General features: G+C 43.6%; 2 protein-coding genes across 2 annotated transcripts; one reads left to right on the plus strand and one right to left on the minus strand.

Annotated features, from left to right (window-relative positions):
* The first annotated feature begins 548 nt into the window (after nucleotides 1-548).
* On the plus strand, nucleotides 549-19,714 carry enpp2 (ectonucleotide pyrophosphatase/phosphodiesterase 2). The gene is made up of 25 exons (XM_062531044.1): nucleotides 549-649; nucleotides 1,622-1,724; nucleotides 2,911-3,066; nucleotides 3,290-3,415; nucleotides 3,572-3,632; nucleotides 4,288-4,385; nucleotides 4,475-4,554; nucleotides 4,717-4,836; nucleotides 6,023-6,078; nucleotides 8,836-8,901; nucleotides 9,179-9,251; nucleotides 9,343-9,451; nucleotides 9,648-9,773; nucleotides 9,920-9,951; nucleotides 10,100-10,227; nucleotides 12,433-12,523; nucleotides 12,625-12,712; nucleotides 13,828-13,997; nucleotides 14,958-15,003; nucleotides 15,250-15,389; nucleotides 16,089-16,224; nucleotides 16,339-16,416; nucleotides 17,945-18,077; nucleotides 18,598-18,751; nucleotides 19,103-19,714. Exons 1-25 carry the CDS (start codon nucleotides 632-634, stop codon nucleotides 19,271-19,273), a joined length of 2,559 nt encoding a protein of 852 aa, XP_062387028.1. The 5' UTR covers nucleotides 549-631; the 3' UTR covers nucleotides 19,274-19,714.
* A 3,290-nt stretch (nucleotides 19,715-23,004) lies between these two features.
* On the minus strand, nucleotides 23,005-25,565 carry LOC134077647 (CCN family member 3-like). The gene is made up of 5 exons (XM_062533348.1): nucleotides 25,429-25,565; nucleotides 25,068-25,302; nucleotides 24,458-24,712; nucleotides 23,897-24,111; nucleotides 23,005-23,301 (listed from the first exon to the last, which is right to left on the minus strand). Exons 1-5 carry the CDS (start codon nucleotides 25,474-25,476, stop codon nucleotides 23,005-23,007), a joined length of 1,050 nt encoding a protein of 349 aa, XP_062389332.1. The 5' UTR covers nucleotides 25,477-25,565.
* Nucleotides 25,566-26,150: the final 585 nt, after the last annotated feature.

Consider the following 26,150-nt stretch of genomic DNA (forward strand, 5'->3'; position numbering starts at 1 on the left):
TGCCTCTGATAGAAAACACCCCATTCATAGATTTTTAGTATTCGCAGAGAAGACCAGAGGAAGTCGCTTCGCTTGACCTTTTGAGGCAAGGACAAGGTATTCCCAAAAAGTGTAAAGTCATTCTGATACTTCAAAATAGGCTACCAGTGCCTTTCTTAAATGCAGAGGGTGCAACGCATGAGATCTGTAGCAAAAGGCTATTTAATGCATTGACTGATATATCAGGTAAGCCTTCAAGATAAAAAAAAAAAAAAACTTACAAAAAAATGGGACATAAAAAGACAAATTCAAATACACAGCTGTGTGACAAATCACTCAGAAATGTATGGTAGGTTATGCATCCGCCTTGACACCATTACACGTTTCGTTTGTTTACAAGTGTTTATTTAATTCGTTTAAATATTTTTGTAACCTACATACATGATGGGTCGTCTGTCCATTGCATTGACAGCAGCACTGTCTGCAACCACTCGAGTTCTGATGCTGCCCTGCTGTCATTGGCTGAGTGCAAAATGCTCATAGCGCTCGCTGGAAGGGGCAGCTGTGCTGCCGTAACGTGAACATGGTGCGGACGTGTGTTGGTAGTCTGCAGCACTGAACTCTTTCTTGTGGTCCAGCTGAATATTTAACCATGTTACCACTCAAATGGGTACGGTAAGATCCCGGAAATGAGTTCATATGACTGTTTAAAATAATGTATGCATTGTATTCATGTTTTTATTTTTACTTAAGCTTTATAAACTGCTGGGTGATGCTTTGAGGTTAGTGCATGTTCACGAAGCATTAGTTTGCATCAACGAGACCGCTTCCAACTACTTTTGTGTGTAATGTTTGACCTTTTTTCATTAAGAAAAGTTGAGAAGTAGCATAACATAGGGTAGCCTACCCATGTGCAAAAAATTCTGGATTAACTGGATGCAATTTGCTTCGATTCGCCTTCGGTCGAGATATTTTCTTATCATTTCTATTGATAGACGTTAATGAAACGATTTAACGATTTAATTAGGCTACTAGTTAAATAACCTTCATTTGCAAGCAAAATTGGTTGCATTTCAAATGAATGTGATGTGCATGAACTTCTTTGACAGAAGCGCTGTTGAGTCGCTGCATCACAGTAAACCCAATGGGATGTCATGATGGTTAGAGGCTACTGTATGACAGTGTGCTGTATGCTACTGCATAGGTTTTTCAATAGGCTATGTGAGGACCCATCTGGTGTTGGCAGACTTTGCTGCAGGTTATCAGTGCCCAAGCTGCGTTTACTGTGGTTTCCTAATTTAGGTGGTCCATTTAAGCTAAGTTTCATTGTATTTAGAAAGAGAATGGAAATGCTTTGATGTTTGAAATGAATGTTTTAAGACCTAATAAGCTTGGTGTAAGACTGCCCCGGCTTCTTTCTGTTCCTTTCCTCCAAAAGGAAGGTAGTGAAAAGCTCATTTCATGAGCTGCCCTATTCTATTATATTCTGTTCTATTCTATTCTATTCTATTCTATTCTATTCTATTCTATTCTATTCTATTCTATTCTATTCTATTCTATTGTAATGTCTAGAAAACCATTTGTTCTCCAACATAAACTACTTATACATGCCTCTTATTTACAACTGTCACCCTCTTTGCAGGTCTTTTATGTCCTGATTGTGCTCTCTGGTCCCAGAATCTACTATGCTTATGTTGTCAACCGCTCAGGGAGGTCCAAAGCATCCGATGACTCTCGCTCATACAGTAAGTCTGTTTGGCTACCTGCAGTGTGCATTGGCCATGCTGCGACATCTGTTTATTATCTTTTTTTGTTCATTAAGCTCATTTATGCATTGCAAAAATAAATCAAATACTGGTTCTACATTAGACCAGGAAAAAGAAAGCTGTATGTTTGTGTGAGGGGAAAGTCATTCCAGTTCCAGGCTCAGTGCAGTGTATCTTGGAAAGCACACGCGCCAGTGTCCGTTAGAGGTTTATGTACATAAAGCTAGACTCACCCATGCCATTCCAAACATGTCAAGAAAAGCTGGCTGCTTGTTATTGATTTCTTTGATTAATATCTTTAACAACCTTTGCCATTTCAATTTAGCCCATGTTGGTGTTTTCACACGATTCCATTGGTTCTGTATGTATGGGACAGAATGTTTTTGTAGGGGCAGCTTATCGTATTCGGTGAAATGTTTATTTTAAGACTCATGTCCATCAGATGTGCGTGCTGTAGCATCCCTGAGCTGGAATGGAACAACAGTGCTGCTGCTCTTTAGGGTTGGCCTTGTTGATGAAATGTCTGGAAATATTTACTCAGCTCTCTACCTTAAGTCAATAACAAGATGTGCAGGTAGCATTTCGCAGCTCTCGGACCCACATCTTCTAGTCTTCTCGTTTAAAAAATATCCAATCGTGCGGGCATGAATTAGGCTTAAATGTAAACGCATATTTGAAACTGTTGGCACATGACTAACAGATGGATGTGTCCTGAGCTGAAAAGGCACATTGAGCCCGGCCAGAGAGGCCCATGGATCCTTACGAAGTGCCATTCCATTTGAAGTCTTGCAAATTGCATCTTGCATGGCCAATCCACTGCGCTTGTCATATCACCCCTGTTTTTATGTTGTCATGTCATGATGTCTCTCGTGAACACACAAGGAATTCTTTGTTACCACTGGGCTGATTTATGGGATTCTGTTGACTGGCCTTGAAGGGCTATAAGGCTTATTGCCCAATTATCTGATGTGTATTTTAGAGACTCCAGCAGATGTTAACAGTTTACATCTCTTTCTCTCTGTTTCTTTCCCTCTCTCCCCCTTTCTTTCTCTGTCTCTCTTTCCCTCTCTCTCCCTCTTTCTCTTGCCCTCTCTCTCTCTCACTCACTCTCTCTGTCTCTCTCTCTCCCCCTTTCTTTCTCTCTCTCTCTCTCGCTCTCGGTCAGCTCAGTCCAGTTCCCCACTGACCAGCCTGTCAGGCTCGTGCAAAAGCAGGTGCTTTGAACTGGTCGAGGCTGAAGCCCCACAGTGCCGCTGTGACAATCTATGCAAAACATACAACAGCTGCTGCTCCGACTTTGATGAGCATTGCTTGAAAACAGGTACGACGGTCTACGTAGGTGGTCCCTGTTTAAGTTGTGGGGTGTTTGAACAAATCTTTTAACAAGGGTATTTTCTCACACATTAGCGGAGACGTACAGTATCGTAACATTTATGCAATGCCACATGAGTTGGAGGGTGTTAGCAAGTGCAATATCTTGCAGTCGTGGTGGTTCATTTAAAGATGTCTTTGATTTCCCTTTTTTTTTGTCTGCGTTTTGTCAGATGGTGGCTACGGGTGCAGCAAGGAGCGTTGCGGGGAGACGCGTAACGACCAGCACGCCTGCCACTGCTCGGAGGACTGCGTGGCCAAAGGAGACTGCTGCACCAACTACAGAAGCCTCTGCAAAGGTGGGGCCCGACTCACTAGTGCGCCACTGTGGAACTGTCAACCACCGAGCAGTGTGGGGGGCAGTTTCTTAATCTCTCATTCCCTTCCTCCCTCTCTCCCTCCTTCTCTCCCTCTCTCCCTCCCTCCCTCTCTCTGTCTTTCATTTTCTATCTCAGGAGATGTTCCGTGGCTGACGGAGGACTGTGAGGAGATCAAGAGTCAGGAGTGTCCTGCTGGGTGAGTGTCCATCCCCCCTGCCCCCGCTGATTCAGATACAGCTGGATGATAATAGCGAAACATCACTCGACCTCCCTGGGTCACATTGTCACTTCCTGGGTCACATCAGTGCGTTTGTGACATGTTGGCATATCAAAGGAGGTCAGAGGAAGCTCTTTAGAGGAAGAGGAAGTTGTATTGGATCCATCAGCATAACCAAAGACATGCAAATATATGTTTATTGCATGCTGGGTATGCATGTAAGGGAACAGAGAAATAATAGCCTACCAGGAAACCTCAATAAAATCACTTCACTGAAGGCCATTGCCTTTAGAAAAACAGAGGTTGCTGGCTATTGTTATCAATAATTAGCAGGATTTAATTTCAGGATGTACCTTACCATATGTATGTGAATGCAAAGTTGTAGTCTGGATAGCTGATAGGTGATAAAGCATCTGACATCAAAAGATGCTTCCACTTCTAGCATGCCTTTTTATTTGACACACTTTGAAATGCACATCCATACCTTGTGCTCAACTGTTAGCAGTATATTTTTGGAATAGTTAGATATTCATCCTGTACTACACTTTAGTGTGTGGTCAGTTGAATTGTATTGATTTGTGTTTGTGTGTGTGTGTGTGTGTGTGTGTGTGTGTGTGTTGCGATCTTTATGAAGGTTTGTCCGCCCTCCTCTCATCCTGTTGTCTGTGGATGGGTTCCGGGCCTCGTACATGAAGAGAGGTTCTGCAGTGATCCCTTACATCGAGAAGCTGAGTAAGTCACTGCGTGCTAAAGCAAACAACTTCAATATACAAACTTGTGTTCCGATTTAGCGCTCATGTAGTCTTCTTTGTGACTCACAGGAACCTGTGGTACGCACGCTCCCTACATGAGACCAGTGTACCCGACCAAAACCTACCCAAACCTCTACTCAATTGCAACAGTATGTATGAACTGGCACTGATCTCTCTGCTGATTCAATTGCTTCTGTTTTTTTATTGCCATCCACCTCCATAAACATCATACAGTACACACCATAGACATAGCATGGAGTTGGAGCCTTGTTCTTTGTTGATGGCCCATGATGACTCTTGTTCGTCTACAGGGTCTGTATCCTGAGTCTCATGGAATTGTTGGCAACTCGATGCACGATCCCACCTTTGAGGCCACCTTCACGATCCGCGGTCAGGAGAAGCTGAAGCACCGCTGGTGGGGAGGTCAGCCAGTAAGTCCTCTCTCTCTCTCTATCTCTCTCTCTCTCTCTCTCTCTCTCTCTCTCTCTCTCTCTCTCTCTCTCTCTATCTCTATCTCTCTCTCTCTCTCAACCGTTGGCTTCGGTTGTTTTCTCTGTTCTTATAAAGTGGTCTTGTTGTCCTCCTCCTCCTCCCTGACCTCATCCATTTAAAATAGAAGCGGAGTTTCTGCTCCCTTCCATCTGGGAGCCATCAGCGCAACAGCTGGAGAGGCGTCTCAGCTCGCTGTCAGGCAGATGTCAGACAGGGGAGGCAGCCTAGAACTCTTGCCCCACTGCAGCAAAGCTGAGAGATCTGATTTGAAAGACCATGAGCGTTAAGACTTATTGTTGAACAATATTTGCTGTCCTCTTTCAAAAATGCCACACTCACGGAACACTCTTTTTACAGGGAGCATTTTTTAAGTCTGCGTGACCGCTCTTGCTTCAAAAACAAACTGTTTGAGTTTGTTTGTGTCAACCAAAAAGTGTTTCTGGTTGTAAAAAGACAGGGCCAAACTTCATAACATTGCTGCGTTACTTAGGATATTCAGGGTTCGGCGTAGGAGGACAACATTGCCGCAGTCTTCTCTGCAAGTGTACAGTACAGTAACAGAGCAGTTCAATCTCTGCAGCTCCCTACCAATTTAACAGTTTACATTTCTTACTAATTGAGTCTTCACCTGAAGCTCCCTGATTGTGTAGTTGGTACACACCAGCAAGGTGTGGAACTGAGAGAGCCATTTAGAGTTATCCTGAAGGTTATATTTGCTTAGAGGTCTATGGACTACAGTTTGAAATCAGTCCTTTTGAGTCATCATCCCAGACCAGTCTGAACGAGCATCACCACTGCCTGCTTGTAATTAGAACGCTCATAGAGATTCATATGCCCGAGGGGAGGTTGAGGCTGTCAAGGGACTTATAGTCTGAAACCTGTCATTATGTACAATTTTGCTAAAGGGTCTAAAAGGTTGAAATGAAGAAACAATAGGTAATTGTATTGCATTATTTTTTGGTACAACAGTCATGTTAGGGTGTGAGTTAGATGGAAACAGTAAAATGATGAGCGAGAAAGTCTGTCATCTAAATGTCTTCTCTGGTATATTAAGTGTAAGTTTGCTTACATTTGCCACAAATTAACTCTTAATTCACATTCTAACTCGCTCCTCTTCTTCTCCAGATTTGGATCACGGCGGAGAAACAGGGAGTGAAAGCTGGCACCTTCTTCTGGCCCGTGTAAGTCCACAATATCAGGTGCCAAACACAACGGCAAGCGGCGTTCATTTGAACGGCATGTATAACGTTCTACCTCATTTCGTCGGCGGTGGGCTTGGGTCCACACAACCGGCGCTCGTGGAGGGTCAGTGCGCGTGGGACCCTTCAAAGTAGCGCTGTCCGCAGACAAAAGAGTTATTTTGCACAGTAATTGTGATTTAATTGCGGTATGGTTGAATTCATGTGAGGGGTTCGGGGGAGGGGGGCTCGTGTGCATGTTCTTGTTTGGTCATGCCCTTGAGCCAACTCTGGGCTCTATAAACCTCACCTCAAACACAAAGGCTCCCACATTCACACACACATAGAGGCCTTTGAGATGGAAGTCTCTCCCTCTCTTTTTCCCCCCTTTTCCCACTGCGCTGCGCCTCTCTCGTGGTCTGTCTCTGCTGTGATGTAGGGAGACTTGCCCTGGCATGTTTTGCCAGCAGTTTGTCAAAACGAGTCTCATACACACATGCAAATGTGGATCCCAGTGATGATGTCAATGATGCAAGGTTTGTGTTTTTTTTAAAAAAAAGTTTACCTCTGCTTGGTGTGCAGCTTTCTGGGGTTGGCATAGATGTTGTTGCTTGACATGAGTTGATTTTTCGGAGGTTTTAGCGGTAGTATTTTCTATCATATTGTAATCGTTACATTGTAATGCAATGTTTTCACAGATAACAATCTTATTGGCAAGGCAAGGCTGTCTTTATTTCCACAGTCATAACAGATTGAGCAGTCTGTGAAGAGTTAGATTACCTCGTCACATTCGATTTGACAGATAAGGATTAGTGCACAACTTGGCAGCAGCAAACAGGTTGTTAGCCGTGAAACCATACACACGTCAGTAGACTCATGCGCTTTGCTCTCAGTATGAATTATTTTTGAAATTGTGTGAAGAAAGTGTCATTCCCCTGATAAATCTTTCCAGTTGCACCTGGGCCCGATTACAGGATTTGACTGAACCACAGCTTTCTTTATGTCCCGAACAACTAAACAATTCCCGTTCCTCCACAGTATGTTGCGTAAGATGTAATTCAGGGAAATGACTGTACTTGCTACCCCCTCCTGGTGCCTCAAGGTTTCATTTCAAGTGTACCACAGTTTTCTACATGGGGACTGAAGGACTAATGAGTTTTATGTAACTACTAAAAGACAGGATTTGTCTGTTAATGAGAAGCAATATGTCAATATTTGCAAAATCGTGTTCTGCTCTTTGACAGTATAATATGTGTCTCACAGGATTTCCATTTCTTGACTGTGGCATTGATGTAGGTTTGGCTGAGGTATCCTCATCAATGACAGATAATGTTCAACAGTGAATATGTCTGATTTAGTGGTTATGAGTGTTTATTGTGTTAGGCGGCCAGACACTTTTGTGGTAGCCTACCTGCCTCTGAATCCTTCTCTCATTGAGCCAGACACTGATGAGCTAATTGCTTGTTTTGATTCTAGTTCCCGATGCTGTTGCGCTTATGAGTCGAGACTTGGTTCAATGACAGTACTGTACATTAAAGCAATTATGGAGAAGAGCTGAACTAGAATGGAAAAATAATGGATTGCATTGGCTTTCACAATACAGGTGCATCTCGAAATATCCTTGCTGTCGTTAAGACATAAAGTGAAATATTTCAAGCCTTTTTTGGAGTTTTGATCTTGATTATTCTAATCTTGATGATTATATTGTACAGCTCATGGAAATAAAAAGATAAAAAGATTAGAATAAATGATTTATAATACAGAAATGCTGCTCCGAGAAGAGCTCTAATCAGCCAGTTAAGTCAAAATAACAGCAATAGTTTCCTGAGCATTTAATCTCTCTGTCTGGGCAGGGCAATGGACCTTTCCGCTATGTTCTAATCTTGAAGATGCACCTGTATGTGTAAAGTCTTGAGGATTAGGGTAATCATTGGGTTGGGTAAACCCTGCCTGATTGTGCTGGCAATTTGGATTTAGCCCTGCAGCTAAGGCTGGAAACCCGCACATCTATCTCTCCTGCTATCTGTCCACATCTTCTGGGTCCAATCACAAACTAGCTTATCCAAAAGGCGCACACGGATCGTTGGTCTGATTGGTTGAGGGACTATCCAAAAGTGTACAGAGTCTTTTAAACTATGCCCATTGATAACGCCTCTTGTGCTGTAGAAATAAAGCAGACTCCCCAGACTAATGTTCAATCTAAAGATTGAGCTTAGCATGGTGAAAGTCAGTCTAGGTAATCATTGGTAATCATCCTAATCTGGATCTTGAGGACACAGTTTTAAAATGTATTACATTATTATTGCAAAGTACCACATTGAAAGTTTTGGACCCTTGGGATGCACCTCTCTGATAATGATCATGGAGTTTCTTATCATTGCTATGTCTATGGTACCCAATTTTATTTTGCTGTCATGTCTGGTCATAATAGTGTACTACCTCATTTGACTACATGAAGACTGCCTATGTTCTGGATGGGCAATAGCTTCCAGAAGACATCCTCTTAATCATCTTTGGTTCTCTTACTTTTAGTGCCGTCTGTGTCTGATCTGCTGCTTGTATCATACTCAAAACTCACCTTAAAGAATCGTGTGATGTTTTTTTACTAAGAATTCAAATTTGACCACAAATGATGTGGTTAATGCTTCATTTTACCAACTAAGAATGATAGTTTAAGTGACATCTCCAAATGATTGGTGTGAGTTTGGGCCATGTTTCAACACTATTGCATTATTGACTCTTGTGTGTTTTCACCAACAGGTCCATCCCATTGGAAAGGAGGATTTTGACCATTCTGCAGTGGCTGAACCTTCCTGATGCGGAGAGGTCTGTATTGCATCCCCCACCTACCCATACTGCTTCCTGCCTAAACACTACTGTAATGGCAACTCTATCAGCAATACAGTATATAGTTAAAATACTGTACGTTCACTCACCCTCTAGATTCAGCATTGCTACATGGACTATAGAAATCTTTCAGCTGCACACCCTTTACGCTTTTATTTTTTAGATTTCTGTGCATTTTTCCTCACGTCCTCCTGAAATTAGAGTGACTGTATGGTTGTGATATTCTTTGGTACAATATTTCTTCCTGTGGTCACAGGCCCTACGTGTATGCAATGCATAATGAGCACCCTGATGTGTACGGACACAGACTGGGACCTCAGAGCACTAATGTAAGTTGGAGGCATAGCTAGCATAATTGAAGTTTCCATAGTGTTGCCAGTACTTTTCGACATGACTGACTCATGGCTTTGTGTTGTTCAGCTGAGCATTGCTCTGAAGGACCTGGATAAAGTGGTGGGCCACTTGATGGAGGGTCTGAAACAGATGAAGCTCCATCGATGTGTCAACATCATCCTAGTGGGAGATCATGGTACTGCAGTTGACTAGAGCTTGTTCACAGCTGACTTGATTGTTATTATTGCTGCCGAATGAACATTGTGGTGGATTAAACAGCACAATCCTCTTTACCAGAGACATTATATCCCAGGGAGTTACTCTGTGATGGTCTTATTCTGTAGCAGTGCACCAGTCTGTACGAGGTTGATATGAGATTTTGTTCTATTCAGGAATGGAAGAGGCCCACTGTGACAAAAAGGAATTCCTCAGCACGTACATGACAAATGTGGATGACATTTTCCTCATACCGGGATCTTTGGGCAGGATCCGTGCCAGGAACCCAAACAACGCCAAATGTAAGTGATACAGGACGACTGGACGGACTCACTGACCTACTGTCAGTAAATAACACCTAAAAGGAGTATCATTGTAAATCTCATTCTTTTTATTTTGCAATCCAAGACCTCTCACTGTTATATTGTTTTGTTTTTGCATTCTTCAGATGATGCGAAAGCAGTGGTGGCCAATCTCACCGTAAGTCCTATCGACCCCTCCTCTGGTGTTTTCAGCATGCGTTATTGTATTACTGCTGTAATTAGGTTTCTTTAATATCCTCAGCACAGAGAGGGACCATGCTGAGATGGGTGTAAAACAGCATGTGTGTTCTTCTTACCTTCCTCAGTGCAAGAAGCCAAACCAGCACTTTAAGCCATACCTGAAGCAGCATCTGCCCAAGAGGCTGCACTACGCCAACAACCGCCGCATTGAGGAGATCCATCTGATGGTGGAGAGAAAATGGCACGTTGCAAAGTGAGGTTTCATTGTCTGTGTCCTTTCGTTAACACTAACCCTCGAAACATCATTTCATTTTTTTTTTTTTTTTTACACATGTAAGTGCATGTTCATCTGAAGTTTACACTTTGGCACTGTCCAAACCTGTGGTTTAGCAAGATTTTGTCTTGCGTTTCGTTTGAATTTAGAAAGGTTGGCTCTTGGAGAGGAAGTTAAATAACGTTTGTTTTGAGGGAAAACGGCCAGAGGCGCTGGATTTTAGCAGAGACAGTACATGTGTTTGGAGACCAACAAACCCACCGCGTTCGTTCTGCCTGTGAAACTGCCATGGCCTTAAAGTAAATCCATGAGGTCATGCCATCGCCTGACTGATGAGTGAAGCCACTGAAAACATCATCGGAGTGTGTGTGTGTGTGTTTGTGTATGTGTATGTGTGTGTTTGTGTATGTGTGTTGCATAGAATGTGTGTGTGTGTGGTAAAGAGAGGCAACGTCCAGTTTCCTATGCCCCCCCACTCCACTCCACCCCACCCCAGCTCCTCATTGGAGTCAACCGCAGAACTAAATGAAAGAGGTCTTTTAGCTTCAGCCTGCCAAGATATAAGACCATCTAATCGCTGGCACCATGGGAGCTGTGAACTGACTGCTCTCTGAGAGAGAGAGACAGAGAGAGGAGAGAGAGAGGAGAGTGAGGAGAGTGAGACAGAGAGAGAGAGAGAGTCTGAGAGACAGAGAGAGAGAGAGAGAGAGAGAGAGAGATGGAGGAAGGGAGAGACTGAGAGAGAGCGAGAAAGAGAGAGAGAGAGAGAGAGACTTCACACCAGGCTGATGGTTTCAGCAGGGATCAGTCCTCTGGTTTTGAATCCAAAGCCTTTTTGTGTTGTTGACTGCTCCCCAAGGCCTGCTAGGTGATTAGCAGACGCCACATGTGGCTGTGTGGAGCTGTCTAGTGTGAGGGTCACTGAGTGTGAAACCGAATGAATCCTTCATAAAAACGCAGACAGAACGCTTTTCACTTGGTTGGATTTTTGAGATGTTTTCAGTGTCTGCATGACTGTCTAATGATGATCTGTTGGCTGCATATCACTGCTGTTCAACCTCCCCTGGCCAAAAGGCAATTTAGAGAAGCATTCTCTGTGAGAAATAAACCAGTGTGAATATGTGTTTTGGCATTGACGCGGCAATTGAAATGATATTGCAGTTATTACTAACCACTAGCCACAGCATTTGAGTGGAGACATGTCGGTAGGAAGTTAACACGGGTTTCATTAATTAGAAATAAACAAATGTGACACGGCACGTCTAGGTCTTTATAAAGAAATACGTTTAAATGTGTGGTTGACATATTGTTCTAATAGAGCTGAGACATGTGGGTAACACCTTAGTGTCAGGCACAAGTATTCCCCAAGAATACAAAACTATTATAAGTTGAACTGATCAGTGAAGTATTCATGTAGTTCTACTATAGTCATAGCATATACAGTATACTATTGATTTTCCAAAGCAGTCAAATTGGAAATGTTCTTTCTTTGGAAAATAGGTTGCCATTGGTTGTTTATTTTTGGTTTATCTATAATGACAGATAAAGTTATTTGACTCCGAGACAGCACGGCTATCAGCTCATAGTTAGGTATATTTCATAGTCACAGGGTCTGGAATATTAAGAGCCTTATCTAAATCTTTCTATCTCTTTTGAACCATTTTGTAGGACACAAGGCAGCATATTGATTGCCTTTGACATGAGAGCAGTCCATTAGAGCAGATGTTTCTTTTTGCCTAGTAGGCTTTACTACAGGCAAAGGTGTATATCACCAGGCCAGAGCCAGAGAGAGAGAGAGAGAGAGAAAGAGAGAGAGAGAGAGAGTTGAGACACTCTTTGATGCAATCACATGGTTCATGTACGCCTGAAACCCTGTGCTGTATGGTTATCCAGCAAGAGGGTGGGATGTATTTCAGGATGCTGGAGAGCAGGATCTAGTAACCCTTTGCCTACTGACTAGTTTTTGGAACTTCCACCGTCTCCTTTACTCAGAAACTGGCCTGGAAAAGTGCTGACATTTTCCCCACAGACTCCTATGAGTGTCACCACTGTGTTCTGTCTACCACTCTGCATCAGGCTATGAGGATATGTCATGTTTGGATGATGCAAAATAGCATGTCATATCAATAGGTGCATAATAGGGAATGTGTATCATTTTTGTGATTGTCTGACTCTCTTGTACAGAAAACCTAAAAAAACATCTGAAAACCACGGATCAAGGCCTTGCCCATTTAATGGTGACCATGGTTATGATAACAAGATCAACAGTATGCAGGTACATCATCATAATATTCTGAATTAACCCAACCATACTAAAGACTCGTTAGAGAGAGATCTCTCTGGTTACTTCAATCAATATTTCTTTTTTCCCCTCAGACTATATTCTTAGGCTATGGACCATCGTTCAATTTTAAGACTAAAGTCCCGGCATTTGAGAACATCGAGCTTTACAATATCATGTGTGGTAAGTTGAACTTGTTCATTTTGCGTCATGCTATATAAGAGCTAAATGTTTCTGATCAATTGAGCTGTAGATGTTTACATCACATACATTATCTTTAGATGTGTGGCAGTACTGTTTGCAGAAGTGTAGTTCAGAACATGCTGCATATCATCCATCATTTCTCAGAGATGCTGATCACACCACGACTGGAATGACCGGCTAGGCGGCAACATAAAAAGAGGCAGGCTACACGATGAACTTTAAATAGAGTTCATTTATTTACTCAAAGTAGTGTTGGTCGGTGTGCATAAAGATGAGGGAGGAGTGAGGTAATCAGCTCAGCTACATAAAAGTCCAGGTGCTCTCATACCCACCCCCTGGTGCCCAGGTTGTGGGTATTGACACTAATCAGCTTCCCTACAGCAAGCTTGCCAGCTGCAGCCTCTTTATTCATGGGTTTCATCAGGTCCCTTTCCACAGGTGTATACAATCAAGCAGACTGAATGGTCCTTGATTAACACACCTGTGGAAAGGGACCTGATGAAACCTATGAATTTGCCTTTTTTGATACAGTCTATGGTATTCACACAGCAGGTGTACTGTCATTTCTTTGCACCATGCCCTTTTTTTGGGGGAAAGCACGTGAACACAGCTCCATTGACTAGTTGCACGAAAGGCTCTCGGTGAGCTTGTTTATTTCCTGTGGCGCCAGGTGTTTGAACCTGCCGTTATGCTGAATGTAATTAGTGTCTACACGGACCCAGTTGGGTTTTTCACCTGGTGAATCGCATGTTACGATGGAGAAGGACGTGTAGACACTAATTACATTCAGAATAGTGGCAGGTTCAAACACACCTGGCTCCACAGGAAACAAACAAGCTCACCGAGAGGCCTTTCGTGCAACTAGCCTATAGGTTCCCACTCAGTCCAAGTGGTCTGCGTCTTCCAAGAAGGGGGCAGGGACGTGCAGCAAATACAGCAAGTTCCTAGTCCAAGTCTAGCGTAGGGCCAGTGCACAGACTGCAGGACGCTCGCAGTGGGTGCATGGGTGTCGTAACAATGACCATGGGAGGGGGCAGTTTGAGTCTGGGGTGGAGATGGTACAAGCTGATCAAATTTGCTTATCCTCTCCACAGATCTGCTGGGCCTGAAGCCGTCCCCGAACAACGGCACCCACGGCAGTCTGAACCACCTGCTGAAGCTGCCTGCACACAAAGCCGCCATGCCTGAGGAGGTGTCCAAGCCCACCCCATCCGGCCCTGTGGGGCTGGTCACAGACGACTTAGGGTGCAGCTGTGAGGACAAGGTCAGCACCCTATTTGGCCCCAATAAACCCTGGCAATTGAGTTATTTAATGATACAGATGCAGGGGTTAGATAGATAAAGGGAACAGGTGATATTTCAAACCCTATATTTCTGGCAACGTTTACACATAAATAAGTATATTGTATGTTGTATAAGTATATTTATTTGGACTGCAGACAACCCTATACTTGATGTGATAACCACAATGTTTCTCTTCCTACCAATCATCAAGTATATTTCAAATTGTGTGATCTTTCTTCCTTCCAAAGAGGCTCGGGGCCTCCGTAACAAAAGCCGAGTCGAGTTGTTAAACATGTCGAGAGGAATTGTGTCTAAAGTCATGCTGGTGTACCAAAGGAAAAACTACCTGGAGGAAGTGTAACTTGAGGCGATGATAGAGGCCGCATGTTATTTAATATGGTGTTTCCATTATTTTGTCTAACCCCTGTAATGCCTTATTGGCTTTCTTTTGTCATGACTTTATGAATATGCATAGTCTACACAATGCTATTTAGGAAGGAGTTGTCATTGCATTATTATAACATGTGAAATAGTGTATAACACTCCTATAGTGTATGGGCATGTTGTACTGTAGATGTTATACACGTACAGTAGATAGTCATATTCATCAGATTTTTATTATTTTGTTTCTGACTGCTGTGCCATTGTGTAGCTATAGAGATCATTTATGCTGTATGTATAACTGTATGTATGGCTGTATGTATTGATCCAGATGCTGTTGAGAAATCCTTTACATTTCCTGAAACTGCTTGATGTGAATGAAGTTTCTCTTCTCTCGTCTCTGAAATGCTCTTGCTTCTGCAGGGATGTAGATCTCTTGCAAGAGATTTTCACTTTTAATCTTTTCCAGTTGCGTTCAAAAAATAGGGGACAGAGAGCTTTGAAACTGGCCATTGTAAGAGGCTATAACCTGGAGTCACTGTGGCTCTGTCTCTTACAGAACAAAGTGGAAGAGCTCAACCAACGAGTGAGGCAAGCTATGGATGGTAAAGACCTTTCAGAAACACCATCATTTGACTGTAGTGACAGAGCATTCTAGAAGCAGTGTAACTTATGTCCTGATTGGACACTCAGTCACTCACCTCATGTCTGTCTCTCTCTGTTTCTCTTTGTCACTCACTTTGTCACTTCATCTCTCTTCCTGGCTCTCTTTCTCTCTTTCTCTCACACATTCTGTCATTCTTTCTCTCTCTTTCTCTCTCTCTCTCTCTCTCTCTCTCTCTGTCATACAGACAACAAGAACCTGCCTCATGGTCGACCAGCAGTGATGTTTCAAACGAAATACGGCATCCTGCACCACAGTGACTATATCAGTGCTTACAGCGAAGCCCTATCCATGCCTTTGTGGACTTCCTACACTGTACCCAAACAGGTACCTCAGTGCCCCAGAGACTAGAGTAACGTAATACCAAAAGGCTCAGCCTTGATGGAACCAAGAGTGGTTCCGTAATTATTCTAATCGTCTAGCTGGCAGCCTCAGCCGAGCTCGCCTATTTTATGGAGTGGATGACGCAGCTCTCCTGCTTCTCGGTCTTCTCCAACCTTTTGAAATAAAACAGGCCCGATGTATAATCGCTGCAGTATGATGTTGATTCAGGATTTTTTCAGCCCTGATTGTTAGTGACAGGCTCGTTTTTCCTCACAGCCTTGATAGATGGCGACAAAGCCTGTCGGCACACGGCAAAAAAAAAAAAAAAAGGCACCACTTTAAGCCGCATAACAACATTCTCCAGATTCTCCTGATGTTTAAAAAATATGTTCACACAAATTATGAAGAAATAGCCACTCTGTTCTCTGTTTAACTAGTTTTGGATTGAGCATCACAGCACTGGTTATAGCAGGCCTCATAGGGAGGCCTATGGATTCTTACCAGCAGACCTGCACTCTTAAAAAAAGTGCTATATAGAACCATGCAGTCTTCAAAGAACCCTTAGGGGTTCCTATTTTAAAATGGTTAAAAGAACCATTTAGGGGTGCTATATGAAGCATGCAATATAGCGCAATATAGCGCCTTTTTGCTAAGAGTGTATAGTGTTTTCTGTTCATGGGATGGTGTGTCGTGTTTGCTCAGGTTGATGTGACCACTCTACCAGATGCTCTGAGTAACTGCGTCCGGCCCGATGCCCGCGTCCCGCCAGCGTACAGTCAGTCCTGCACAGCCTACCGGGCAGACAAGCAACTCTCCTACGGTTTCCTCTATCCCCCCCGTGAGTCCACTTCCACCCGTGCTGACACAACACAACACAGCAGCAGACATCTGCTTTCCTCTGCACAGACGGAGGCCTGTGTTTGGTCTCATTTTATGAACCTCTGATTGACAGAATTGGCCTCGACGCAGGATGCCAGATCCGATGCAGTTCTCATCACCAACACGGTGCCCATGTACCCAGCGTTCAAAAGTAAGTCGATTCAGTTTTCAAATTTCAGCTTTATTTTTATTGATCAATTTGTTTTTTTTTTTATGTCATGAAAAGTAAGAAATTCTAAATCTCAGCCAGGTATACCTGTGAATACAAGGAATTTGGTCTCTGTATTTATCCCATCGGTGAATTAGAAAACACACACAGCTCACAGTGAGGTGCAGCACACACTAACCCGGAGCAGTGGGCTGCCTTGATACGGTGGCGGGCGGGGAACAGTGAGGAGTTAGGTGCCTCGCTCAAGGGCACTTCAGCCGCAGATGTGGGCATGGGAGAGCAGTGCTCAACCACTTCCCCCACCCACATTTTCCCTGCTGGTTGGGGATCAGGGGAACTGGCAACCCTCCGGTGAAGCCCTAACCAGTAGGCCACGGCTGTACAAGTCAAGTAATATACTACTGAGAATAGAATTTAGGGGAATGGTCAAGATATGAGTTATAGTTGAACATTGCATATGGTCAGGTTACCAGGTTACCTTTGATACCGGAGAGATATGTATATTTTTGTGTGATTCTGTCTAGTTGCGTATGTGAGGAGGACACAAGTGAGTATTTGCACATATATTACCTGTATGTGTGTGTCCTTTCATGTGTTTACATATGCGCAAGTCTAAGTATGTTGGTATTTTCACAGCTGTCTGTGTGTCAATATACATTTACCTAGTCCAAAGACATACAAAGAACATAGCTTCTCTTGAGCATGTTGACCAACTTATAGGATAAGTAGGTTGCTCTCTGTATGTAATTCAATCATGGCAAGGCCTACAATGTTCTTAATACACCACTGACTGTGAACACAACTCACAGGAGAGTTAAGTTTCTGGACAATACCCCAGGCCTGTTTTATGTCAGAACATATCTTGATCATATCAGCATAATTTAGAATTTCGGTCTATTTATTCTCTGTGAAAGTGATTTATGGGAAATGCTTTTTGTCAGCCTTCTTTGAAGCGATTAGGGTTTGGCGTAGCTTTCACCTTAAATTGTGCGGCACGGGAAAAACAGTAGAAAATATATCTAAGCATATGTCTTTGTCCTCATGTATTAAAAATATTTCTGTGAATTACTGACTCTGTCTGTGCTTGACTAGCTCTGTTTATCTCACTGTAGCAAGTGGTAGTAGTTAGTGGTCTGTGGTATCTCGTCAGATGGCAAACGGGTCACTTTTGGTGTTTGCTGGCTTCCTCGCGAATGGGTAGGGGGAGTAAAGTGGGTTAAGCGCACACATACGATCCCAAACCCAAAGTGCTCCGGTGGTCCACCTGCTTCTGATCATATCCCTGGTGGGTGGCCTCAGACACTCCATAGGCCTCCATGGGAGGGAGGGAGGGAGGGAGGGAGAGGGGAGCTCCTCTGTGTGAATCTCACAGCAGGTCCTAGGACTCCCCTAAAAGAAGACATTCCCCAAATCATATGAATAGGATGTTTATATTTACTGTTTATCCTGAGTTTTCTTTTTACTTTGTGTTACTGATCACCCTCATTTGATTCGTGTTTTTTTTTCTCAGGGATTTGGACGTACTTCCAGAAGGCCCTGGTGAAGAGATACGCCAGTGAGCGAAATGGAGTGAACGTCGTCAGCGGTCCCATCTTTGACTATGACTACGATGGTCTCAGAGATACAGCAGAGAAGATGAAACAGTGAGTGAGACAACATGGCAAACCATATATTTTTAATATATCTATGTTATGCCTATCTCTCTTGAACTTAAAGACACACTATGTGAGTTTTGGTCTTAGCGAGCTAGCTCCCTAAAAGGGCACGTCAAATGCTGCAAACCCCACCCTGATCATTATTGGCACTGTTAGAAGCTTGCTAACTTGCTAAATGGTGTCTTTTGGCAATATAGTCAGCAATGTTGTGCTGTGGAAGATTTTCTATCATGATTGCATGTGCCCCAGCCCGGAACATTGAACTGCATTGACTGGCGGGAAGGATATGTGTATGTCTGCCCATATAAACCATTGAAATGAATGTAAATAATATTATGCCAAAACTAGTTGCTGATAAAAGCGAGCCTCAAATTGCATAGCATAGTGTTTCTTTAATTGCTGTGATAGTTGTATCATGTGAGGCATGTGTTTGTGTGTGTGTGTGTGTGTGTGTGTGTGTGTGTGTGTGTGTGTGTGTGTGTGTGTGTGTGTGTGTGTGTTTTTACAGATACGTGAGTGGCTCGATACCAATCCCTACCCACTTCTTCATCGTGGTGACGAGCTGTCTGGACTACACACACACGCTGGACTCATGTGACGGTCCACTCAGTGTTTTCGCCTTCATCCTACCTCACCGTGCTGACAATGATGAAAGCTGTAACGTGAGTATCCTCTCCCTCTCACACTCCTCTCATATCTGCGTACACCGTACAGGCACATGGTCAGTACACATAATCGTCATGGTAGTATGTAGAAGTAGAATAGACGGTAGACATGGAGACTGGATGCACATTTTCCTTTTCTGCATCTTCCGTTGAGTCTGTTTTTCAGGTTTGTCTCAAGGTGGATAGTTTTTGTTTTTGGATCTGTCAGTGTTATTGACTCTTCAGATGTCAAAAACAGCTTGTCATCCAGTTGGTAGAATGTCCTTTCGGATTACATAGTGCCCACATAAAATGAAAATGCCTTGAAAAAAATCTTGAAATGTCCTTCCTCCTCCTCCTCCTCCTCAGAGTGCGGACGACGAGGCCAAGTGGGTGGAGGAGATGATGAAGTCTCACACGGCCCGCGTGCGTGACGTGGAGATCCTGACGGGCCTGGACTTCTACCGCCGCACCACCCGCTCCTACCAGGAGATCCTGTCCCTCAAAACGTACCTGCACACATACGAGAGTGAAATCTGAAAAACCACTGCACCCCTGCACTATTGACCCCTGACCCCCACCCCCCCAAATCCACCCCCCCCCCATCCCTAATGGTTAGGTGTATATTTTTATACAAGCTTCCATATTTATTATTCTTTGAATGGCTAACCCCCCCTTATGTAAACATATCATTTCCCCCCCTATCGTGTAATGATTCATACGCATGAATGGACTGGTCTGTAGGGCTTCATTAGTGAGTTGAGGATGTGGCGTTGTTTGTGTTGTGTCTGTGGTGGTGGTGATGATGACTGGCTCTGGGAATGGGAGCCCTCTGTCGCCGCTGTGTGGAGCTCAGTACTAGACACAGCTGTGACCATGAAGCCGTTTTAACATCGACTTCTCAGTCCATTGCACCTGTGTGATACTCTTTATTTATGCTCAACATGAAATTCATAACAATAAAGTTTAAACTCTTTTGTACGTCAGTTTTGCTTCATTTGCGCAAAAGATTTCCAAAAAAATTAGAATACAGTTCTCATGGGCTGTGCTTTGAATCCTTGATTTAATAGGGTTGGTGATTTACAATACTGTGCTGTGAAGGAAAATCCATTAAGTCTGGGAACAGGACGGCGTTCTGTGGTAAACCTTACTGAATCAGATGCAGCTCCTTGTTGGGTTTCTTTGTGAAGTGCCTTGAGGTCCAACATGATATTAGGAGAGACACATACAAGCAATTCAACTGGAAAATGTTATTTGCTTTCAGATGTTTCATATTTTTCGAGGTCTCTGAAATTTGACTTCAGCTGCTAGTAAGAGAATATGGCTCTGATGTCCTGCGCGTTAACATGACTGATGAGCATGATTGGAAACAGAATGATGATGATTTGTTTTGAAAGTCAGCAGAATTTAACAATTTTGAATTTATGTGTTTAGTCCAGCTCCTTTTCAAGCAGACTAGTTGCATTCAAACCAGATGGCTGTTGGCGCAAGAACTAATGTGACCCAGGTGTGCCCAGCTGAAAATTCTGTTTCTCTCCTACGCCATCTTGTGGCCATCAGGCAAAACAAAACAGGCGACAAGAGATTAATCACTGGGGGGCTATAGCATACTTTTGAATGGCACTTATTTGAGATGTCAATCAAATTTGAAACACACGGAGAGAGAATGCTTCTGAGAGAGGCCACACATCACAATATTCCACTATCAGAGAAGGTTGTGTTATTTTGTTGTTATTATTGATAAATTACAGAGTAAGATCTATTATTATTTTGCAGATAATGCATTGTGTGGTACCACTTCACTCTCGTTTTAATCAATTTACAAAAGTTTTATATTTTTTTCTGTCTGTCCAAGGAAAGTTGCCGGAATAACAATCTGTAAATGGACAGACAGACATATGGGCATATAAGCACTTTATGACAATCCATATCACCTTCATAACATTGGCCGGGTTTCCCAAAATTGTTAAGAAGCTCTTAAGTGCTAAGAACTTCTTAGGAGCGTTGTAAGAATGTTCTAAGAACGCTCCTAAGAAGTTCTTAGGACTTAAGAGCTTCTTAACGATTTTGGGAAACCCGGCCATTAACATTAAGAAATCTGTAGGGGTTAAGGGGTCATTTATTATTATGTTAATACAGTAACTATACTTTCCCAACAGCTTCATTAGATTTAATAAACTACACTGTATATTGATTATTTAATGATATCCAAGCTTGTTCACCACCATTCATTCATCAATCGCCTATCTATGCTGTCACACTGATCCCATAGACTAGTAGCCTGACCAGCCAGACCCACATAGACTAGTATTTCAACTCAAGTTCCTTTTTCCATCCACATGGTGGAGCTATTGAGTTCTCAGACTCAAAGCCTCAGCTCAAACTCAAGTGTGCATCCCACTGACACTTTATAAAGCAAGTGGTGTGCTCCTTCAGGCACATTTGTGCCCGCTGAAAGACGTGCGTCATTGATGCATGGTCCCAATTGTTGGGAAGGAGACGAAACCCGTCAACATGAACATTGATGACGTTCACTGCATGCACGGGAAGGCGAGGTTCACACCGCAAATTTGAACCACAATCCAGATTTTTTGCTCAAATCCGATTTTTCGTGTGGATGTTCACATTGTTCTTATTAAATGTGCCCAATATCAGATTTCTACCACAGTGAGGACTGGTGATAGACCCATGTGCAACAACAACAAACAAACATTCACACGCACAGCTCATGACCAACCCACCTGGCTGACTGACTTCATTTCCATCGAGTGATATAGTAACACACATCAGAGAGCCTTCCCCCAACTTCTCTAGTACTGTACTACAGTGAAATATTTGGAATTCCGCCAGTGTAAAATTCTGACTAATGTCGATCAAGAACGTAAAAGTCTGATATACAGTAACTGTTCATACTGCATGTCACATTGCAAACCATCAGACCTGTTTTGTATTTAGACAACATGTGGCCCAAATTGAATACAAAAAGTCTGATTTCATGTCACTGTTCAGTGGATATCATCAGATATGTGAAGCGAATACGTGAAGTGGATTTGGCCTGGTCGTGTGAACCCAGCCTTGATGTCCAGGGAAGTGCATCCTCCTCAGTTTATGACAGTTGCACTGTGTCTGTGTCTGTTCCTAATAAAATGTGCTTTCTTCATAACAGAGGAAATGAGACTTCTACGTATAGAAAAATACATATTTATTACCACATTGTTAATCAGTGAGACACTGATTATTAGGAACACTGGAAAAGCTTAGTCAAACACAATACATAATGTAAATACATAAAAAGAAAAGCAAATACTGTATATTGCTATTTACAATACTTATATATATATATATATATATAACAAACAATAGATTATATAAACATTATGCATTTCATACATGCAAAGGCTAACTTTAGAGCACATATATACAGATACTGTCCTCTGTCCTTCATAAATCAAATAGGAGGAATCTGAGGCAAAGGGGTTTCACAACACCACCTACTTCCTACGCTTTCATAAACACGCACAGCACCTTCAAACATATGTGTGTGTTTTTTTACTGTCAAATGACTCAAACGATGTCTGACTCTTGGCCCAGATTTCCAGACAGCGTATCTGTTTGCTTACGTCGGAGCTCTTCTCCCCGGCCGTGCGGGGCCAGGGCGCGTCTAGCTGCGGAGATCCACACGGCGGTGTGAGCGTTACCTTTGGCCCTCCCCAGTCGCATGGGCCCCTCACAGCTGTGCTGGGCAGACGTGGCCCCCGGGGGCCTGAGAGAGGTCACCCGTCTACAACGCCCTCATGTGAGGAATTCAGCCGAATAGATCGGGCCTTTGTGGCCTCCCTGTCTATTGCACCAAAAACATGTATCATTATTAGTATTATTATTATAGTAAAACTGACTTTAGGTGATCCCGGAGACACTACCTTTAACACCAAGGTCGCTGTTTATGACTTTTAACCAGAAGATAAGGGTTGTGTTCCTTCACCGGCAGAATCCTCTGGTGTTTACCACCTTTAGTCTTCAGATACACATACTATACGGCCCTTTGAACATCCAAAGGGTGTCTCTATCTAGGTGTCAGAGTAAGTGCAGTACTTGGTACTGATACAGCTCTGAGGATAGCAGCAAACAGATTTTCTATTGTTCTAATCAAGTATACTAAAAAAATAACCTTTGGTATAATTTAGGTTGCAAACAGAATAAAGCAAGCCTAGTTCACTACGGAGCACAAAGGGCTCAGAGAGATGATGTTGACGACACGCCGCATCTGAGGCTCAGAGTCTCAGGTTGCCGCTGTGCGTCAGGTCGGCGCTCTGGTAGATGGCGTTTTCCCGGGGGCAGTGGTGGTGGCAGGCGCAGGTGTTGATGAACATCATGGGCCGCTTGATCACCCGGTCGTTGGGGCAGGCGAACTTCACCTGCGCCGTCTTGGTGCTGTGCGGCGTGCAGCAGCGGCCGTCGGTGCAGAGGCCGCAGAAGCGCGGCCGGTAGGCCTGGACACTGGTGCAGTTGTTGAAGGAGAAGTGGGCGGCCTTGGGGGTCCTCTTGGTCTTCAGGCAGGCGCCCTCTGTCTGAAATCACAACAGAGGAGCTCAGAGTCAACTCTGGTATGACCTGCTAAACTAAAGAAAGCTGGCACACATGGCATCAGATGTCAATTATTGTGCTATGTGTGTTTTTTGTGAGATGGTGTAGTCAAAGATCCTTCATTACTGTTTACTCTCTCTGGTATAGTTCAAGCTATGACATTTTGAAGATGGAAACTCCTTTTCATATCTGAGTCTACACTGTCTGGTGTTTTGTTTTCCCTTACTGTTAATATCCAGCCATTTCAGATATCTCTTTTCCATATAAATATATTACTGCATATGAAATATAGGCCTATTGAGGTATATGAAATATATATTGTTCTACCCTCTTAGAAAAAAAGGGCGATAGAACCAAAAATGGTTCAATTGCATGCTTCATATATGGCACCCCTTCATATATGGTTCTTCAAACCATTTTGAAGGGGTCATCAAAGGAACCCTTAATGGTTCTGCATGGTTCTACATAGCACCCAAAGAACCCTTTTTTAAGAGTGTAAGATGGAATGGCACATGAGGGATCACTCATGATCATCATATAAACTCATTGACCTTAATGGGTCATTTAGTTTGTCGTTACCTTCACGTCGGTTGGCTCTGTCTTCATGTCGCAGGGTCGGACCATGCACAGCCGGTTCTGCTTGACCATCTCACAGCGCTGGTTCTTGTTGGTGACCCTGGTGGACACCCCCATGCCACAGGTCCGAGAACAGGCTGACCATTCGGTCGTCTGCTCGATGCAGTTCACGCTGGGGTCCCAAGCATCAAAGCCCACCGTGTCCTCCTGTCTGTAGGCTGCCGCAGACAAAGCAGAAGACCAGTCAGAACCAGACGGGTTAGTACTTGGGCAAACAGTGCGGACATAATCAAAGATGTGTTCACCAGCTTTACGAACAAATTAGGCTCAAAGGGAGCCCAGAGAGGTCTGCAGGTAGAGGTGTCGACACTGTGGACATCCTCGTGTCATGGTTCACACACTCGCACCACAACACACACACACACACACACACACACTCACAGTCACACGCACTCCTCAACACACAGCACTCCACGCTCTACCCCAGAGTACACAGAGTGAGTCTCTCACTCTGGTGACAGTGACGTAAAAGGAGAGGGAGAGGGAGCGAGGAGGTCAGCTCACCGGCCATGGCGAAGCCTCCGAGGGCGCTGGCCTCCAGCTGGGGATCACACACCCACTTCTCACAGCACTCGCCCGGCACCTGGACCCGCCGCGGGAACGGGCAGTCGGGACCCGGCAGCATCACGTCCAGGTTGCAGCGAGGCACGCAGGCCATCTGACCGTCCCGGCAGGTGCACTGGTATTTGCAGCTGGGGAAAAACGTCTCGCCATTCTGGTAGACGGCGCCATCAAGGACACACACATCTCCCTTGTGGGCTGTGGGGGAAAAGACATACAGTATCTCAGTGTTAGAGTATCAATCTATGCACAGTAGCCTACTCATAATTCAGACAGGATTTTTGCAGGTAATGGCTGGAGGTTATGTACTGGTTCACTGCAAGGAAATTAAATATAATAAAAATGCCCTTCCCTTTTATGATGAGCAAAGAACTAATAACTCTTAATTACAATGTTAACTCTTTTAAACAACATACTTGCATATTTTGAAATAATGTCATCTTTGTCTTGAATCATTTATCGTGAATACCTCGATGCTTACACATCCATTATAATTACGCGATGCGATATGAGTTCTGATGTATAATGATAAAAGTATCCGGAACATCCTCACCTTCACATACGCCGGTCCTCTTGTGCGCGCCCGCGCCATAATCACACCGGAGACCCTTCCTGATGTCACACGGGTTGAGCTCGGAACAAGTCTCTCCTGCTTGTCGCGCACAGACCAGACAACACGCGCAGTCATCGAGAACCAATGGCACTCCGCGCGCACACATCGGTGGCTCGTCAGGGCAACGGCACCGTGATGGACATACCTGCGCCCATGCTAAGACACCCAATGCCACCTACAAATACACATACCGTTATAGGATCCAAATACATACATTCACCCTATCATCACCACAAAACGAAAGACGTTGATATCGAATTTTAGCTAAATCCGACTGTTCACTTGTTTGTGGTTTATTTACCTGTGCATATAAGGAGAAAATTATCACTTTTTTCGTGTCTCTTGGCATCTTCTTTCGGTGAACAATTTTTTTGTTATGCTTCTTTGCAAATTATCAGCTCATCTGTTACGCGGCAAATCCTTTGGTGAATGGGCCAGACTCTTCCAAAAGAATTTATACTGCTGTTCGCCTTAGCGAGGAGGTGACGATGCCTTGAAAAAATCTTATGCTGTGGAGATAGTCGGGCAGCCCATTGGCCCGCGTTGCTCTCATTTGCCCTGTATTTACACAGAGTTTCTCTCAGAATTTTCCCACTAAAGTGCGCTGGTAAAACTGGGCTCAACTGCTCAATAGGCTAGGGTAGCCTAATTTCATTTTTTCATTTTCATTTCATAAAGTGTCCCCATGTGTAGAAATATTCAATACCACATTATATATTCACACTGCAAAGGCATATTCAGCTGACACTCTGATAGGAATGTGAGGTACATGTGATGTGTTTCTGTAGATGATGATGATGAGAAGTCTACACGACCCCTTTTCAACAGCTTGTGATTAACACAAAATTACAACATGTTCAGCTGATCCAAAATGAGCTGAATTAGGTTTGGCAATGAATGACAAGCCTTTGTCACCAGTGTATTGGTGGGAGAGGCATGAGAGTCTACACATCCAGACTCTTTGGCCACTCACATCAACTCACTTGGGCTCTCCATGATTGATATGAGTAATGTAAGGTCACT

Source organism: Sardina pilchardus, chromosome 3 (assembly GCF_963854185.1).
Source record: "Sardina pilchardus chromosome 3, fSarPil1.1, whole genome shotgun sequence".
Taxonomy (NCBI): domain Eukaryota; kingdom Metazoa; phylum Chordata; class Actinopteri; order Clupeiformes; family Clupeidae; genus Sardina; species Sardina pilchardus.

What these genes read in the sequence shown, in the direction of transcription:
- enpp2 (XM_062531044.1), top strand. An exon ending in AGAAAATGGCACGTTGCAAA is followed by an intron (nt 10,228 to 12,432) that starts GTGAGGTTTCAT and finishes TCTCTTGTACAG; the next exon opens with AAAACCTAAAAAAACATCTG. An exon ending in ACAATGATGAAAGCTGTAAC is followed by an intron (nt 18,752 to 19,102) that starts GTGAGTATCCTC and finishes CCTCCTCCTCAG; the next exon opens with AGTGCGGACGACGAGGCCAA.
- LOC134077647 (XM_062533348.1), bottom strand. Translation starts at nt 25,476, where the DNA reads ATGCCAAGAGACACGAAAAAAGTGATAATTTTCTCCTTATATGCACAG. An exon ending in TTTTCTCCTTATATGCACAG is followed by an intron (nt 25,303 to 25,428) that starts GTAAATAAACCA and finishes GTGTATTTGTAG; the next exon opens with GTGGCATTGGGTGTCTTAGC. An exon ending in CAGAGCCAACCGACGTGAAG is followed by an intron (nt 23,302 to 23,896) that starts GTAACGACAAAC and finishes TTGTGATTTCAG; the next exon opens with ACAGAGGGCGCCTGCCTGAA.